The sequence below is a fragment of the Cornus florida genome, unplaced genomic scaffold (genome assembly GCF_030987335.1).
Source record: "Cornus florida cultivar Cherokee Brave unplaced genomic scaffold, ASM3098733v1 CherokeeBrave_3.0.0_Hap2_Chr04, whole genome shotgun sequence".
NCBI lineage: Eukaryota > Viridiplantae > Streptophyta > Magnoliopsida > Cornales > Cornaceae > Cornus > Cornus florida.
In genome coordinates, this window is record NW_026775574.1 from 9,031,063 (window position 1) to 9,050,863 (window position 19,801).

Genomic DNA, 19,801 nt, shown 5'->3' on the forward strand with positions numbered 1-19,801 from the left:
TATTGTCACTTTTATTAGGATTATTTTTCTATTTGGATATTGTAATATTGTCACTTTTATTAGGATTAATTTTCTATTTGGATATTGTAATATTGTCACTTTGGATTAATTTTCTATTTGGATATTGGAATATTGTTACTTTTATTTGGATTAATTTTGTATCTAAATGCCATTTGAATTCATGTTATAATTTGCATGTTTTCGATATTATGTGTATGCTGGGCCAAAAAATTAGAGTTGTGTTTCACTTGTTACTATACTAATATAATCAACCCAGGCTTCTTTGGATCATAATATGGCCGTGGTATGTTGTTTTCTGATATTTGATATTTGCCCAATTCAAGAACCAAAAGCAAAAACAGAAATAGATTTACATGACTGTCGTTAACATGATCTTAGGTGTGGCTTAGAGAGAGAGAGAGACAGTACTAGTAGTTCAAATCTTAGGTGTGGCTTAGAGAGAGAGAGACAATACTAATAGTTCAAATGATATAAAACTTATTTCAACTTTATTACAGGGGAAATGCCTCATTACTTAAAGGCATTTGAGCCTTTCCCCACATTTAATAGATTTACATGAACAAACTGGTATTGACCCTGTCCCTGTGGAAGAAACAACAGAGATGAGATACATTCATAACACACACTACTACTACTACAACAATTAATTATACATAATATTCCTTTATTACATGAATTCAATCTAATTAGGCATCAGTTATGTAGCTATAACTCTTTGATTGCAATGGAACCCGTTTTCGGTATTATGCCAAAGCCCACAATGGGTATATATTCCTGTAGGCTGCATAGTGTAACATGCAATTTTTCATAAAAAGTCCAGTAATTTCCTGCATGTAAAAGTGAAATGGATCATATATTAGACAACTCCCCAATAAAAAAATAAAAAAAAGTTCAATCAATATTACATTATAGATTATAGTGTATTGCCTACTTCAAATCATTTCTCTCTTTATATAGGTTGATTTTGCATCTTAACAAATTAGTTGTTTGATTTAGTCATATGAATTACCTGTTGGAGGAAATCACCATTTTGGGGGCTTGCAGTGTTCATACGTACATTGTTTTCAAAACAGAGCACTTTGCCCAGGCTTCTTTGGATCATAATATGGCCGTGGTATGTTGTTTTCTGATATTTGATATTTGCCCAATTTAAGAACCAAAAGCAAAAACAGACATTTATTATTTTTTACTAAACACACTTTCTGTGTTTTGCTTTCAAATTTCAAAAGTAGACAGCAGTTTACTAAACACACTTTTTGTATTTTGCTTTCAAATTTCAAAAGTAACTTGTAATTTACGAAACATAATTTTACTTTCTGTTTCATCTCAAAGAAATCAAAATCATGATTTTACTTTTCGAGAAAGTGAAAGTAAGAAAGTAAAAGCGTTAATAAACGAGCCCTTAAGAAATGTTTTTCTGATCTACTTCGTAAACATCCATACCTTATACAATGAGATACTCTTCACTTCTACTTTTGATGAAGAACTCGCCATAGAAATCTAGTATTTTCGTACCAATGATAAGCAAAGAAAATGAGTAAAAATGAGTAATATTTTATAAATAAAATACTTTCACTGCAAAAACAACCTAGTAACCTACCTACAAAACTTTCATAAAACATTTTACTACTTTTTAAAATTAATTAAATTTGAGCTTCATTCGAAAAACTCTAGTGAGTTAAAATTGATAACTATTACAAGTACTTTTAATGTTTTAATGGTTACCAAATATGTGAACAAATTTTAGCTTCACCAAAAAGCTCTTACTGAGCTAACCATTGATAACAAAGCACTTTCAATGGTTATGAATATGTAAATATAATTTTTTTTTTCTTTTAAAGATAAAAGCACTTTTAAGTTGTCGAAAATAATCACAAATAAAAAAATACACCAATTTTGTGGTGTGAACTTGATTCAATACGCGCACCGTGGACTATGTTTTCAAGAGTGATGACATTCAAAATTCAGAGTTGAGTTTGAATTTGACTAGGAATTTTGGATAGAAAAATGCAACGGCAAAGTCATTACAAGGGTAAATTCAACCAACTTTTAGATTCAAAACTTGGGCATTTTTTAAACAAATATTAATATAAAAAAAGGTTGGCTGAAATTTACTAAAATTTTGATCAAACTCAACCGTAATTAAGCAAAAACTAGAGAAAAAAAAAATAGTAGGTTTATTCAAATTTGGTGAAAGATCCAAAGAAATTAGTATTTGAAACTTACTTCCACCGAAGTACATTTGAGGTCCGTTTGTTTCGATGTAAAATAATCTTTTTGAAAATATTTTTATTTTTCAAATATAATATTTGTAACGACCTACTCCACCACATAGTATGATATTGTTCGCTTTGGACCTGAGCCCGTACGATTTTGTTCTTGGGCTTTACTCCAAAAGGCCTCATATCAATTGGAGATGACACATTTATATATAAGCACTTTACCTTTCCCTTTCTCGGACGATATGGGATTGTGCACCTGTAACTCGCCAAAGTGGTAGCCTTTCAGTGTCTCGCACCTGCCGATGGCATACCCGTCCACAGGGTCATCACAATCCACCCCCCTTGGAGGCCCGACGTCCCCGTCTGCATACTTCTGGCTAGGTTAGGCTCTGATACCATTTGTAACAACCTACTCCAACACATGGTATGATATTGTTTGCCTTGAGCCTGAACCCATACGGTTTTGCACCCGCCCACAGGATTATCACAATCCACCCCCTTGGAGGCCCGACGTCCCCGTCGGCACACTTTCGGCTAGGTCAAGCTCTGATACCATTTGTAACGACCCACTCCACCACATGGTATGATATTATCCGCTTTAAGCCTGAGCCCGCGCGGTTTTGCTCTTAGGCTTTATCCCAAAATGCCTCATACCAATTGGAGTGACACACCCATATATAAGCACTTCACCTTTTTCTTACCCAGGCGATGTGGGATTGTGTACCCGTAACTCGTTAGTGTTGTAGTCTGTCAGTATCTCACACTCGCCCACAGGGTCATCACAATCCACTCCTCTTGAGGCCTGACGTCCCTGTCGACACACTTTTGGCTGGGTCAGGCTTTGATACCATTTGTAACAACCCATTCTACCACATGGTATGATATTGTTTGCTTTGGGCCTAAGCTCGCACGGTTTTGCTCTTGGGCTTTACCCTAAAAGGCCTCATACCAATTGAAGATGATACACTTATATATAAGCACTTTACCTTTCCCTTTCTCAGGCGATATGAGATTGTGCACCTGTAGCTCGCTAGTGTGGTAGCCTGTCAGTGTCTCGAACCCGCCCATGGCACACCCGCCCACAGGGTCATCACAATATTCTTTTATTTTTACTTTGTTGGTGTTTGGTAAAGGTCTACGTCGAGGTTAAAGTTGAATCCATCGGGTGAGACATGTAAAATAACTTGCCGAAAATTGTTAGATAAGTTATTTTTGTTATATTTTAATATTTTTTTCTTCGTAAATATTTTACGACAACTAAACACCAGAAAATAAAAAAAAATATTTTTTAAAAATATATTACGTCCAAATAAACAGTAGTCAAATGGGATCCCATCCTCAAAAAGGTAGGGAGAGAGGGGTTCAACCCGAATGTGGATAAAAATATGTGTATAAGTGAATTTTTTGTCAATGAAAAAATATATATATTACTTTCAAATTTTTACACAAAACTTTAATTCCAAATTAACTAAGAAAAATGTCCATAAAATCTCATATAATTTAAAAGTGTTGTTTTCAAAATGAGAATGTATCAAGTGTGTTGGGCCAACGTCTAGACCATGCCATGGTATATTATAAGCACCCTTTACAACTGATAGTCTGCTATGCTATACACCCGTTACAATAACTATATAGCATAGCAGTTGTAACGTGTGCTTATCCTGACCCAAAATCTAAGTGTTGAATATTATTACATATTTACCTTCCCTATTAGAATCTGACAAAGGACAAGAACCTCTAATTTCAAGCCTCTCTCTAGATGTTCAACAACTAAAATAATAATATTAAAAATAAATTTTAAAATAATAATAAAAAAAGGTTTTAATTTGAAATCCAAACCCAGCAGCATTTCACCAAATTCACCTATTAATGTACGATCCATAAACAATGCTACAGAGGCCCAACTCTTCAGCCAAAGTGTTGGGCCTGTAAATCATTCTTATTAATGCATCGGCCCAAGCAACAGCCCATTGCCCACCTCCTCTTTCGGCGTGACCTCTGAAATCAGAATCATCTGAAAAGTGCCTTCTTCCTCTCCAATTTCATCTGCGATTCTCACTGAAGAATTTGAAGGTGACATTTTTAATCCTCAATTACTTGAACATTCATCTTTTCTCTATTTACTTCATTTAAATCCTTTTGTTTTTGTCATGAAAGCTTAGGTATATATATATATATATATATATATATTATATACACATTTATATATGCATGACATATTCATAGCTTGTTGGGATTCCAGTTCTTTTGTGCTTTATTTAGAATCTAGGGTTTTAAAAAATATTTCCCAACCTGTGTTCAAACTTATAGAGCATACCATGATATGCTATACAGTACAACCAGAACAATATCATTGCAACAACAGAGCAACATGACTAGAAAATTAGCTGCTGTTTTTCTTTTTTAATTATTTTTTTCGTTAAATAATTAGCTTCTGAAAATTGATTCTGCTAAAGCCAATATATGAACAAACTCATTTGATTGCAGCCAAAAAAAAATTTACTATAGATGTTTACTGAGAATCCTATGCTATATAGTACACCAAGGGTTGTATCTTGGTGGTATAACCTTACATACTACGGATTCAAGTCCATGTATGGGCAAAAAGTGTGTGTGTGAGCTATTTGTCGAAACCCGCAAAAAAATAAAAAAAGATTATAGTAAAAAGAAAAAAGTAGAAGAAGAAGAAGATTAATTGTTGGCAAGGGCCAATTAAGGATAAAATTATGTTAAAGTCGTTTTAAAAGTGTTGCTCATTTGCAACAAGGATTGCTTACAAAAGTAATGAGTGATTTGATTCAGGTTGAAGGTCTCACCAGGTCAAGAGAAAGGTCAAATTGAGCACTCACTGAAAACAATGCAGTAGCCTATGCTTTAACATAAGATAGCACTTCATATTTTTTCAAAAAAAATAAAAAATAAAAAATAAGATAGCACTTCATTTAGGTTTGAATGGAGAAATAGGATTTCTTGTAGTTGCAATAAATAATTTACTTTTATGGCTTGTTGAGTTGGATTTATTGTCTAATATCCATTGATATAAAAATAGAAGGTCATGTATGTTTAGTCATACATTATCATATTTTTCTACTATTATAAGGGCACCATTATTGGTTATATGGTATTCAAGTGATATTTGATGCAGGTCTTGTTAATTATTTTGAGGTGCCGTTGTTGATAATTTTAATGTACTAACTGAGTTTAAACAACAGTGCTTGGTTTCTCATTAGGAATGAGAGAATAGATTCTTTTAGACTCTCCAAACGGGCAGTTTCTGTGGGTTACATACACTTGGTGAGCCTTAAATGGAGTACTCCCTGATTTTACTTGACTTGCTTGACATGGTCAGGTTAAGGTATTTCTTCTTAAAGCAACGTTTTATTCTCGGATTGCCTATTAGAAAATGTCTTTCAACACGAGATAGAATGATGGCCGGAGGAATTATATCACAAACAACCTTTTTATATTGCCTTGAACAAATTGAATCTCATTATAATCAATTATTAGTGGGCCTTCTATATAAATTCTTTGTGGACGAACAATAAAATGCAATAGTTGATGTTGAGCTTGGTGGTAGGGACAAGTGGATAAGTTGTGTATCAGAAACAGATTGTAAATGTTTGACTACATTCACTGCAACTGTATTTTGAGGATAAGAAGATTCATACTTTGTTGACATGTAAATTATTTCTATAACTTATCAAAATGAAGAAAAGTGGCTTCTTTGAACTTTATTTAGTATAAAATAAGATATGGACAATGCTTTTGGAAACTATCTACTGCGTTATTTGTACAAGAATTGTTTTTTCGTCTTCATGATAGTCATCCATAATTAAGTGCCCATTTTGTTTTAATGAGAAAGTGAGACCACTTTGTGAAAAGTGTAAGGTTATCAAGAGAGCCCTCTCATGACAAAAGCCATGAGCTAGCTCTATTAATCACCGGATTTAGACAGTTTTTGAGATCGATGAAAAGTCTAATGAATCTTTTAATAAATCTCTATATCCAACGATCAATAAGAGATCTCATGGCCCTTGTCATCAGAGGTCTCTCTTCACAGCCTTAATCTTGTGAAAAATAGTTTTTTCATATAGCTCTCATCCATCTTGTATTATGCAAATACTAATGCATGGAGTACCATGTACTTGAATACACCTCATTAAACAACATTAGGTTGAACTTTGTCTGCATCTGGTTAAAATGTGATAAAGCGGATACTGTCAAATGAAATTTGCAGGAATAGTTAAAGTGAAAGATGCAAAAAAGGAAGAGAGAGAGAGAGAGAGAGAGAATTGCTAATGCAATACCATATGGCAATGTGAAATGAAGATGAGCACACTGCACACTTGAACCATATTCTTAGCCAGGTATAGTCCAAAATGATGAAGGCAACACAAGCTGGGGTGAAACTTAGAGAGGTTTTTGAAATTCCTCACATCGTCACAAAAAGCTAAAAACAGTAGCTTGTTTTTAGTGGGTTGCCTTTTCAAATGTTTTGCTTCTTATGGTAGATCTTTCTATTATGAGCCACTACCACCAGCACCTCCACCACCATTTGTCCCATTGCCTGTGTTATTGTGTGCAACACAGGACTGTCAAGGGGACTTTCTTCAGAGTTACTGGAGTCTTGTTCCCTTTGGGGCCACCCACTCAAAATTTTACTTGATTTTGAACTTGTTATGGTACATCGGACAAAAATATTACTTCCTTGTTTAACAGTGAATCTTTAAATTTTGTATCACCAGATTTACTATTTACTTTTCTCAGAGAATTTTTCATGTTCCTTTTTCTGACCCACCACTCCTCAGGTGACTACTCCGTGATTGAAGCTGGTGTGCTTCTGACTATTATCATTGGAAAAAAGTCATGATGGAGTCTTTGATTTGGTGGTTTCATTTTCACATATTTTGCTCCACAAGATGCTGGGTAATTATGCTGCAAGAGGAGCTGGAAACAGGTATATTCGAGTTTTATTGTATACAACTAATTAGCTGAGTTGGAACAGAAATTGCTAAAAGATGTTATTCGATAGTCTGTTTTTGATCGCATACAACTTCAGTGAAGGAAATTATAAATTATCGTTTTACATCCAAACTGTGATCACATACAGATTCAGTGAAGGAAAATATGAATTTTCATTTAACATCCGTACTGAACGGAAGGGGTGAAGAACCTAACTGTGAAGGACAGCCCCTCTCTCAATGGAGCAGATTTGTGGAAGTATTGATGGAGTGGTTCGAAGATTCAGCCCTGAGATGAGCTGTGTTGCAGGTAACCTCCTCCAGATCTCTTAAGGCATAGTACGGACTACCAATTTGGAAGTCAGCGAGCAATTGGCGAAGGTCAGAAGCTTCTTCCTTGAGCCGTGCATTCTCTTGAAGAACCCTGTCATGGCGCTCAGACACGTGGTGCAGCTTGTCTATGAGGTCGTGATTCTCTGTTCGCAACCTGACCACCTGCGACCAGAGCTCGTCCAGGTGCTTCTGTTTCCGCATCCGCGACCTACGAGCAGATTCTCGGTTCGAAATCATTCTCCTCTGCTTCCTTTCATGAAGGACGCTTAGTTGGTGCTCCTCTGCTTCATCAGAAGTCGAGTTACTGCTGATGCACGACTGCGGAGTGAACTCGTTGACAGGAGAGGCTTGAGAATTCGGATAGTTGGTTAAGAATCCATTGTAGTGGAGTAATGGTATGTTGTTTTGCATCATACCCAAGTTAGTAGGAAATGGGGATGGAGGTTCGGGAACTAGATAGTGGATTCCGGCGACCTCAGCTGGAAGCATGGCCGAATAAATATATGAGATTTGATACTTGAAGATATGATTTGCAGAGAATATAGAGATGGTAGGGAATGACAGAGTAGAGGGGTTTTATAGGAGGAGAAGGCCATGAAAGTGGGCCATATTAATAGTATTCAGGGGCATACGACAGCAGAACTTAAAACATCCATAGGAATAGAACTTCAAATGTGTATGTTATGTATGCATATAATGATTATAATGTATGCATATGGTGATTAGAGCTGTATCTATGTGACCCAAACAACTGATGATGCCATGTTGAGTTGATGTAACATGACAATATTATGTATTTGATTATGAAATGCATGTCCATGCATTTATGGATAATTTTGGTTTTGTATAATCATTGAATATGAAATATAATGCTTACAGGTGACGGAAGAAGTTTGTGATGTGAGGAGGCATTAGTCAATTTTAGAATCATAATAAATTCTCTCAGCCAAAACACCTTATGATTGATGACGAAATGTGGGTTATTCTATAGTAAAATTATGAAATAGAAATGGAATTTTTGATGACTTCTTATTAATAATAATTTTGATGACTCAAAGGGCACTTAAAATTTGGAATAAGATGGACCCACCAGAGTTTTATTATGTAAAATAGTAAACATCATGTACCTGAATTTAGGCATCTCATGTATTTTTTTTTAGAGGTGGTTTCTGAAGTGAACTTGGCAAAAGGTAATTCCTCCACTGAATCTGAACTCTTCTGTGACCTGCTTGTTAGTGACCTAGTTGGCTTTGTCCTCTGTTTTTATATGTTCCATTGATTGGCTTATTTTTTCGTTTGTCCGTTTTGTTGAAACATATTTTTTTAATCTTGTTTTCACAATAACAACAAATTTATAGGTAGACACACCGAACAACAAATTTATAGGTAGACACACCGTAACGCGCATAATAAATATATATATATATATATATATATATATATATATATATATATTAAAAGAGAGTTTCGAACCCATAGTTTAACATGTCGCATAGAAAAAATATTATCATGGTCCGTCCTCAAATTTTTATATATATATATATATATATAAACAAAGGTAACCCTTCTCCTTTTTCACTTCCAAGGGAAGTATTAGAATATCTCTGCAATTGATTGGAAAAAAATAAAAAATAAAAAATAAAAAATAAATCCTACTAGTTTTTGGACAAAGGTAATAATAAGGGTATTTATGTATTTTTATTTGGGTAAAGTGAATTAAACCTCCCTAAACTATACCCCAATGAGCAAAAAACCCCCCGAAATTTCAAAATAAGCAAAAAACCCCCCTTAAACTATTCAGTTTGTTGCACTTTATCCAATCCGGCAATCGGCCGATCAATTTCTTTGCAAGTGAGAGGCCAAATTTATGTAAATGACCATACAACCCTTATCAAATTTAAAAGACTATAATGCCCATGAAACACCCAAACAAGTCCTAACTAATTCACTGTTCTTCCTTCATCGATCTATTTGGATTTACAGAACAACAATAAAAAAAATCAAAATCAAAAAAATCAAAAAATCAAAACCCATTTACAGAACAAGAAGCAAAGGAATTTGATACTGGGATTGGTGGGTCTCTTCTGCCATAGCTCCGTCACAGCCAGCCCATCACCATTGCCGACCTCTTCCACAACCGTATTGGTTCCAGTCAAACCCTAAGAGCTATTCATCAATACCGACGGTACTCCTTGCCTCGAAACCCTAATCGTCAACTTCGCCGTCATGGGTGAGACGACCCATCTTCACCGTAGATCGAAGATTAGCGTATTGGGGAACACCATCGCAGAGAGAGAATGTCAAAACGGCCATGGAAGGTGGACCCATGCACCGTCGCAGTATTGGTGATGGGTGGTTGCGGTGTTGGGATCCCCACCTCGCCGGCGTTAATTTTCTGGTTTAATGCCCATAGCCGAACCATCCATAGCCGTCCATAGCCGAGCATACCGCTGTTCTCCATAGTTCGCCGCCGAGCCCTCTTAAGATCGTCGTTGTCTCCATTTGCAGCCTAGCTTCTTCTTCATGGCCGAGTCAACTGAGCTCTCCACGAGCTCTCATCATCGCCGAGCCCTCCGTGCACAAGTCGCCATCATCTGAGGCCGCCATCATCTTTGGTCTCTTCTCTCTCTCTCTCCGCTCTCTGGTTTAGGATGTATTTGGTGAACACATCTTTTGGTAGGAAAAAAAATAATAATAATAAAAAAAAGTAAGAAGGGTATAAGTTAAAACAACGCAAAATTTGATAAGGGTAAATGGGTCTTTCTCTTTTTCTGGTACCGAAAGATGACGTCATGGGGTAAATTACAACAAAATTATAGTTTATGGGGGTTTTCTGCAAAACCCCTATAGTTCAGGGAATTTTTTTTTTTTTTTTTACCCTTTTTATTTTTATCAATTTCATGGATTAAAAATTCTCCTCACTTAACACACACACAACTTCAATTAATTTTTTTTTTAGTTAATATTCATACATACATATCTTTATTAAGATTCAAATCTTTAAAACATAAGGACCGAATACCGCTACCAACAATAGTTTCAATCTTTCAATTTCAAATAATTTCTCTACTTGCATCCATTGTTTTTGGTTTTTGTTTTTTTTTTGCATCATATAGTTTTAATCATTCTATTTCAAGTAGTTTCTCCACTTGCAACCAATGTTCGCCATCCAACTTTATGTACTTGGCCAACATTTCTGACAACATTCTTATCAATCCATGTCTAATGTCTTCCTTAATTTGTCTGTATGCAGATTTGGCAAATGGAGCAGTTTGGTGTGACATATTTTCTATAAACTTTGGTGCTTGGTGATCTAAGAAGGAATTTTATATACATGGATACAAGTAAAATGAAAACTGAACCTTAATTTGCTTCACAAAGGAAAAAAATACACGATAAAATAAAGCAGAGTGGACTCAGAACTAAATTCCAATCTAATAATGAAATAAAACAAGTACTCTCAACTCTCGGAGGACTTGGCTTCTCTCTATTTGGAGAAGTTTGGTGCGGTGAAAAGCTAGTTATTTATTCTCACCATACGAGTAGCATATAAGCTGTTGGATGATATGAAATTAAATTAATGTTTTTTAAATTTCAATTCCAAGACGTCAAATTTATATTGTAGGTGTCGTTTAATGTCAAGTACGTGACACGTTTGAAAAGTCAAAATAGCTTATATAAAATTAAGTGACAAGATACAATAGCGCATACGTTAAAAAGTCAACAAAGCAAGAAACTAAAATCTGGATGTGTCACTAGAAAAATTCAAGTCTAGCAAAAAGTCAGGATGGTACGTGGTAATACAAGTCAGAAGTTGGAGAAGGAAAACAAGATGGAGGTAGGATCATCTTTAGCATTCACAACTTCTTGGGACATTTAGAATATTTTTGGATTGGAGGATAAAGAGTTGGAACATGCTTAGCGTTAAGCGTAGGCCTAGTCGAAGGAATGGTGGGTTACATATGTGCCTCGATGAGACACTTACAATCACATTTAATGTTCTGAGAAGAATCATTACTTCTCTCAAGAGTAATGCTATAAAAATGGATCGGTTTTTGTACTCCAGCAAAGACTCTTGTCATCTTTTAAAAGCAATAAAACTCTTTTTTAGGTGCCTATTTTAATTACTAATTCTCACATAAGGTCTGTTATGTAGTCGATAAAAAAGAGTCAGTCAAATATATCAATTTTTTTCTCCCAACCACGACCGTTGTTGAAGAACGGAATGCATTTAATGCTCACAATAAGACTAACACGACACGCCTAAATAGAGACATGATTCGGGATGAGATTAAACTCCTTAGGCGTCCAAGCTCATTATAGCCTACATTTTAGGCGTTGGCTAAAAGGCCCGCCTCCTCGAGTAATACCCAATGTTTTTTTTTTTTTTTAACTCACACACCCTCTCAAAACTTGATGCTTCTCAAGTTTCTATCAATTGGAGTCTACCCAAGGGGTTCGGACTATCTCACTATTGTTTCAGTTGATGTTAAAATATGAAGGGTTGAATGTAAAACTCATATTTCACCCAATGAATATAAATCATGATATATAGGGGAATCAATCAAATGAAAGGTATAGTGTCCATAAAATTATAAATAAATAACTTCCGAAAAAAAAAATTATAAATAGTGTTCTGTGCATATACCTGTGTGTGTGTGTAGTAAGGTGTAGTCTCAATAACATTTCTGTATATTTTAATTAAATAGATTAGGTGTATTGTGGCCTTACTATTATGTTTAATTTTTTTTTTTTTTAATATTGCTGCTTTTTGCACCTTGAGGCCCACTAACAAATTGATTATGACAAGATAAATAATAAAAGAATCTATTGAGGTTGGATTGAAAAGTAGAGGCAAATCTCAGAGGCAGCTACTTGCAGCCGCAGATATACATCCACCTTCTTTTGTTTATATATATATATATATGGTTTGGTTATTTACCACCACAAAACTAACTCTAAACTTATATATATATATATATATATATATATATATATGTATGCATATATATTCTATGGTTTGGTTATTCAGCACCACAAAAGTAACTCTAAACTCTAAAGACGAGTGGATAAGAATGAATTAAGATTAAATAAATAAGAAGGTTCATGCAATTTCTCCAAATGGTAAAAATCAATGGCGTGTAAAAAAAAAAAAACATAGAGACAGTATTCATGACTAAACTAATAGTTATATATATATATATAAAAATATATAGTATATGCTTTTACCAAATATAACATCTTATAGAGGTAGGAACAGTGGCTCACCACACCATTCAAGGCTAAACTAATGCTCTAGTATATATGGAGTATATGCTTTTCCTTTAATATATGGTGATTTCTATATACAGTTGTATAAATATACACATACTCCATAGTGAGTAATTGTTGGAGCCGGCAAGAAACAGAGTAGGAGGGATGATCGGACTGGTAACCGTAGAAGTGACGAAAGTGTCGTGTACGGAGGGGGACTCGATTTAACGGCTTCCCATTTACTACCTAACAATCCTTCGATGGAGTCTCTATATATATAATGTATGCATCCATCATTACATATAGATTATAGTCACACAAACACACACACACACACACACACACATATAATATGTATAAAACACACACAAAACCCCCACAGTGGGGTCCTTTGTGACAAGCGCGCGTGGGAAGCCTTGTGCACCACCCTGCCACCCAATTGCACAGCCCGTCAATTCAAAGTCCATGGCCTAACCCCACCACCCCTAGCTTGCTTTCTCTCTCTCTCTGTCCCACGCACACATTGTACATTATATGTTCTTGATTTGTCTATATATATTTCTATAAATTCTTTGGCTGATATGGTACACTTCTGTGAAAGTTGGACAACTGTCAAAAAGAAAACTAGAGTCATGGTTCTTTTAGTCTCTTTGATGCAATATAAGTTTCAGTAAGCATTGTATGTATGTTATACAAGTACTATACATTAATTAACATGGCTATATATATATATATATATATATATATATATATATATATATATATATATATGATTTTCAAAAGAAATTGGTTTACTGTGTTTATAATTATGCCATAATTACTATATATAATTAAATACAGGATTTGGTATATATATATATATATTTCTTTTCTTTTTAGGTTTTGGGCCATTGGTATAGAAATTTTGTTTGTAGCGTGTCAAAACACTTAATTTTATTTTTTTAATTTTCAGATAGAATATCATTGCTCCTATATAAGACTTAATTTTATTGCTCCAACTCTGGATTATCCCATTATATATATAAAATAATGATCAATGATATACTCACGACATCTGATTTTATATAATAATTTAATTATTTTCAGAGGGTAATAATCTCTTCTTAATTAGTAAAAAAAATTTACCAACACCAAACATAATAATCATAATAATCGTCGAAAATTTGGATGTGATTGTTGCGATTTAAATTTCTTTTTTTTTTCTTTTTGATAATTAACTTATTTACAGTTGGATGACATTTAACGGCTGCTATTCTTAGTGTAGAAGAAAGTTATGAGGTGGTCATGAGATTAGATGATATCTTCTCACTCTCAAAAGCACTTTATAAGTGAATGGAACCCCGTGCAACATATCTCCTCTTATTTTAAAAACCACACACGTATATAGTTATTTGTATTGTTGTGACTTAAATTTGGTGTAAAATCTTTTGACTCATTTTTATTCGTGGGTTGTAAACTCTAATTAATACTTTTTTATAATTTAATATATAAGGGTGTTTAGAGTTTGGAGTGTGATTATCAAGAGACACTAAAATCGTAAAGAGAAAGAGCGAGGGACTAAAACTTATAATCTCTAATTTTACATACAGTGAAAACATTCGCTGAATCTGCAAAGTAGATATACCTTTGCCAAACTATGTATAAATTTTTATATTCTTTATATAATGTATTTAATTTTTGTTATGTTTCGTAACTATTGCTTGATTCACTGTAACATTAGTTTAGATGCACATGCATCATCACTTGTTACCAATTATTGGGGAAGAGTTCCATAGTCTCTATGCAAATTAAATATCATTTTCTTCCTCCGTCTCAAGTACTATAATCATACAGATTAAATACAATGCATTTCATGTTTGGTCTTGTATCATAACCATAGTATATATAAACAACTCTTTTCCTTGAAAGCATGCTAAAGATAATATATAAATAATGAAAATTTCCCTAGTTCATTACCAGATAAAATATTTATAAAATGGTAATGTTATTGGAATATTCAAGTTGCTCCTTTCACCTCGTTACACGTGTCGCGGCTCCACATCCCTCTCACGAAAATTCCATGACACCACTAGTCGCCACAGCAATGTCCTCTTAATTTCAAGCCCTTTAAAGCTTCTATCATGGACACTAACAATTTCTAATTTCTTTTGGAAGCATCACTTGTACCACGTCTTCTTTTGTCCCTCCCACTTTCCTCCCACTCAAACAACCCCCCCAACTTTCTTTCCCTCCCTTTCTTTTCACTCCTGAGGTCATCACATTGTGATTGGTTCAAAGAGGATAAGCTCATCTTCTTCTTCCATTCTCTCTTCACCATCTTTAATTCTTCTTCTACTCAGTTTTATATATTTATATATATATATATATATATATATATATTCTTTTTGTTTATTGCTGTGACAGTAACTGTACAATTTTCAATCCTCTCATGGCATTGTAGTATATGGTGTGCAATTTGTCTGATAATAATAATGGTGTATGGTGCGTTTTAGAATAATATATACTTGTTAAATATTATTATTAACTTGCCAGCATGTTATTCATGCCAACGTAGGTTTGATGAGGCCTTAATCCACCATACCAACAATATGAATATTAAAAATTGTTTAAGTGTTTCAAAGGAATGGGAATTGTCTATCCATCAATTATTTTCATTTCCATGGTCACATACAGTCCATATATATATATATATATATATATATATATATATATATATATAATATGTATAAATACTTGTAATCACGCGTTAAATTTCGAATCTATAACTACCATCCATTTGTCACCAGAGAAGCCATTCACTCTTGATCTGATATTTTTCAGTGAGACGATTAGTCAGAATCATATAAGGTACCTAGTACGTACCATCCTAAAGTCAATATTGTGTGTGTGTGTGTGTGGTAATTCATCAATATTGATTAATTACTTCATTAATTAGGTTTTGAGCCAATAAAGCTGTTTCTCTAATTGGATGGGTTTTGAGTTTACATGGAGATCAAGAAGGTTTGTGAGAGCTAATCATATTAATTAATACATTACTTTGATTTCTTATAGCTAAGAGTGATTAAGAGGACTCTCCAAGTAATTAGAACCACAAGAATTCTACTTACCAAACTTGTCAATTCTATGATATGATATCAAATACAAGATAACCATATACTTAATACTGTCATTACATGGAAATGCTTATTGTCAATATCTTTGAGTTAACCACACCTAAAAAAGTAGTGTATACGTGTCGGTTTCAGAGCTCTCAATCCACTAGTAATTTTTTTTTCTGGGGGAAGTCATTAGTAAATTCATTTGCAATGATGATTATACCGAGGTTAATTCAGATCAAATATGACCTCATGTAGCACCAAAATGACATGAAGATTATGACCGCGTGTATATGACCTTTCTCAGACTCTGTAATGACGAAAGTCTCATTCACTTAGCTAACCCCTTGTTTTTTTTCAACACCCACACATCTATAATAATTCTCTGATGTTCTCTGTGCCTTGTCCTCTTATGCTTTTCTGCACCATATGGTAAACCACTTCATCAACCTATAGGATCATAATCATCCAAAAACCTTTCTTTTCAAATAAATTCATTACCTCATGAAACACTAACCTAGAGTTTTAAGCATTTGAAATGATTATACAGAGTTTTAAGCATTTGAAATGATTATACTGAGGTTTAGTTCAAATCAAATGTGACCTCATGTAACACCAAAACGACATGAAGATATGACTGTGTGTATCTGACCTTTCTCAGACTCTGCAATGACGGAAGTCTCATTCAATGGAATAACCCTTTTTTTTAGCACCAAGACATCTATAATAATTCTCTGTTGTTCTCTTTGCCTTGTCGTCTTATGTTTTTTTGCACTATTTAGTAAACCTCTTCATCAACCTAGGATCATAATCACCCAAACCTTCATTTTCATGTAAATTCATTACCTAATGAAACACTAATCTAGAGTTTGAAGCAGTTGAAATAATTATACTGAAGTTTAGTTCAAAACCTTATGTAGCACCGAAACTACAAGAAGCATTTGAAATAATTATACTGAGGTTTAGTTCAAATCAAATATGACCTTATGTAGCACCGAAACTACAAGAAGATATGGCTACGTGTATCTGGCCTTTTTCAGACTCTGCAATGACAGAAGCCTCATTCACTTGGCTAGCCCTTTTTTTTTTTCAACACCGCGACAGCTATAATAATTCTATGTACGTTGTTCTCTTTGCACCTTGTCCTTTTATGTTTTTCTGCACCAAATAGTAAACCTCTTCATCAACCAAGGATCATCATCATCCAAAAACCTTCCTCTTCATGTACCTATGACAATCATCTTCTACAAGTGAGGTCTTAAAAATAAATAAAAAAAAAAAAAAAAAATAGACTCTATATTGTGACTTTGTTTCTGCTACAAATTTGGGTATTGCAAATTATGAGATGTAATCATTAAATGGGTGTATGACTAAGTAATGTTATTTCAAGAAAGTCACATTTTCCCATGATAATGAGAAATGTTACTATTTTCCTCTTGTTAGACAATTTTGAAATTCAACCTGCCACTTATTTTCCTATGCCCCAAACAGAAAATAGTGGGAGAATTTGTGGAAACCGTTCTCCGGATAATACTTTTTTCTGTTGACTGAATTGGGTGTGAAAAATGATTCAGGCATGCATTTCAGCAAATAGACTTTTGAATTTCGGTTCCTCACTTCCACAACCTGTCTTCGGAAAATAAAAAATATCATTTCGGAACAAACAAGTCCACAATGCAGAGGGTAAATTGAAGCCACTCATTAGGGCCAAAGCCATTATAAGGTCTCGAGTGGCAATGAGTGCTTCTTTGATTGAATCTGGACTCTGGGGACAATAATGGCATGCCGGGGCGTCCCCATTAACGAATAGGACAACTTATTTTCTCATACATGTCCTCTGATACATCTCTCTCAATTCTGTGATCGTACAAATCGGCCATTTATATTGCTGAGTGATGTAATTCAAACAAATTCGTAATTTGAACTGTTTAAACTTTTGAAGAACAGGTCAAATGTAGTACTAGTTTTCTAAATTATACACTCAAATTCATTTGATCACTGTCATCATCATCATAATCAGAACTTGACAGTAATTCAACTGTGTTTGCATACTTATTTTCTCGACTGGTTTGATTCCCACTCAATCCAGACATGCATAACGTGTCGTTAGCAGATTGCATGATGCTTGATCTTTTTTGAATCACTAGTCATATGTAACGCGCCAAAATGTATTAAACAGATTATTATATACGGTTGAACATTATTAGTGTCACTCGAGGAGCCAAGAGAAAAATATTTTTATATTACAGATTGACTCCGGAAAGTCTATGTTCAAGCTAGTCATGTTAGTCCTTTTTGTTCCTTCAACCATTCAGACCAACCTAGCCAGCTGATTCGTCACATTAGCTGTTCATATTAGTGTCAGTTGACTCATTACAGCTAGTCTTTGCTGATCTATAGAAAGCTTACCTTTAATTATAATATATATATATATATATATATATATATATATATATATATATATATATGGCAGCATGCATATACAGAGCAAAAATATACAAAACAGCTGCAAGAACAGAATTAAGTGATAGAGTAACATATAGAGGAATGTCCCATTCTGACAAAACCCACCGAATAGTAGGGGAATCGGCAACACTCTTAAGGGTAGGCATTCTGCGTCTAATGGAATCAATGACTTAATTTCTTCTGGATAGAGGTTGCATCAGTATAGTGTTTTTGTTCGGTACACTTTTGATGCAAGAATCAACCTGTTAAAAGCTGGTTTCGAAAGCCCCTCCCTTTAAAGTTATTTGGTAGCTGATGAGAGAATAAGTTCGATCGCCACCGTATTGTTTAAGGGTCCGTTTGGCATGCGCTTTATTTGAAGCGTTTTGTTTTTTTGTAAAAACAGAAACAGTATTTTCGCTATATGAGTGTTTTGAAAAAAAAATAGGAAGCACGTTTGGGAACGATGTTTTATTATGAAAATGTCGAAAACAAAAGCATGCAAAATATGGTTTTGGGTTATGAATAGTTGTTAAAATAAGAAAAAATAACTTTTTGGTGTTTTCGTTTTGGCCAATGTTCACGAAGTGTTTTAACACTACGTAAAATAAAATAAGGTCGCATTAAACATATTTTTGTTGCCAAAATCAACACTGTAGCAATCAAAAAATAAAAACAATATAAACAAAACGTATACTAAACGGACCAGTATAAGGGCACCAAAGTAAAGGTGATCCGGGGCTTAAACATTGTTTCTGCACACAAAAGACATGGACTGACAGAACAATGCCCATTTTTTTATAAGGAGTCTCTGTCCTCAGACAGCAATTAGGCCATAAGATGAAAGAATACTTTCGGACTCTTTCTTTTAGCCCAAATGGCTTTAGCCCAATTGGCCTATGGTAAAAAAACTCAACACATAGCTCCCTAAGACATGTACGTTGGGCTTGTTTACTTCAATTACGTATCCGAATATATTAACACTGTCTAATACTTTTTAAATTTATTCATAATATTAAATTATATTATTAAAGTTTTAACACTTATTCATACTTCTCACATATTTCAATCACGTATCCGATACTTTTCAGATATTTTGACCATATATTCGATACTTTTTAGATACTTCAAAATACATTTTAACAAGTTTTGAACTTAAAATGTAACATTTTTAATAATAATATTATAATATAATAATTGTTAAGAAAAGTTCAAAATATATAATTAGGGATACTTATTTTATTTTTTGTCAAACGAATGATTAAATTTAGATTCATAATATTTTAAAAATTTGACAAAAAATTAATTATATATATATATATATATATATATATATATATAATTTATTATTATTTTTATTCCCATATGATCCATATTTTATCATTACTCAAACATTTTATTTGAGATTTATTATATTTTAGTGCGTAGACATATCAAGTTATTAGCATGCTTAACGAATGAAAATATATCA

At 33.8% G+C, this 19,801-nt stretch overlaps 1 protein-coding gene across 1 annotated transcript; it reads right to left on the reverse strand.

Annotated features, from left to right (window-relative positions):
- Window positions 1-7,251: 7,251 nt before the first annotated feature.
- Window positions 7,252-8,105, reverse strand: LOC132305582 (basic leucine zipper 43-like). Its single transcript, XM_059803203.1, has one exon. The coding sequence runs from the start codon at window positions 8,024-8,026 to the stop codon at window positions 7,442-7,444; it is 585 nt and encodes a 194-aa protein (XP_059659186.1). The 5' UTR covers window positions 8,027-8,105; the 3' UTR covers window positions 7,252-7,441.
- Window positions 8,106-19,801: the final 11,696 nt, after the last annotated feature.

Coding starts and splice junctions, on each gene's coding strand:
- LOC132305582 (XM_059803203.1), bottom strand. CDS start 8,026: ATGCTTCCAGCTGAGGTCGCCGGAATCCACTATCTAGTTCCCGAACCT.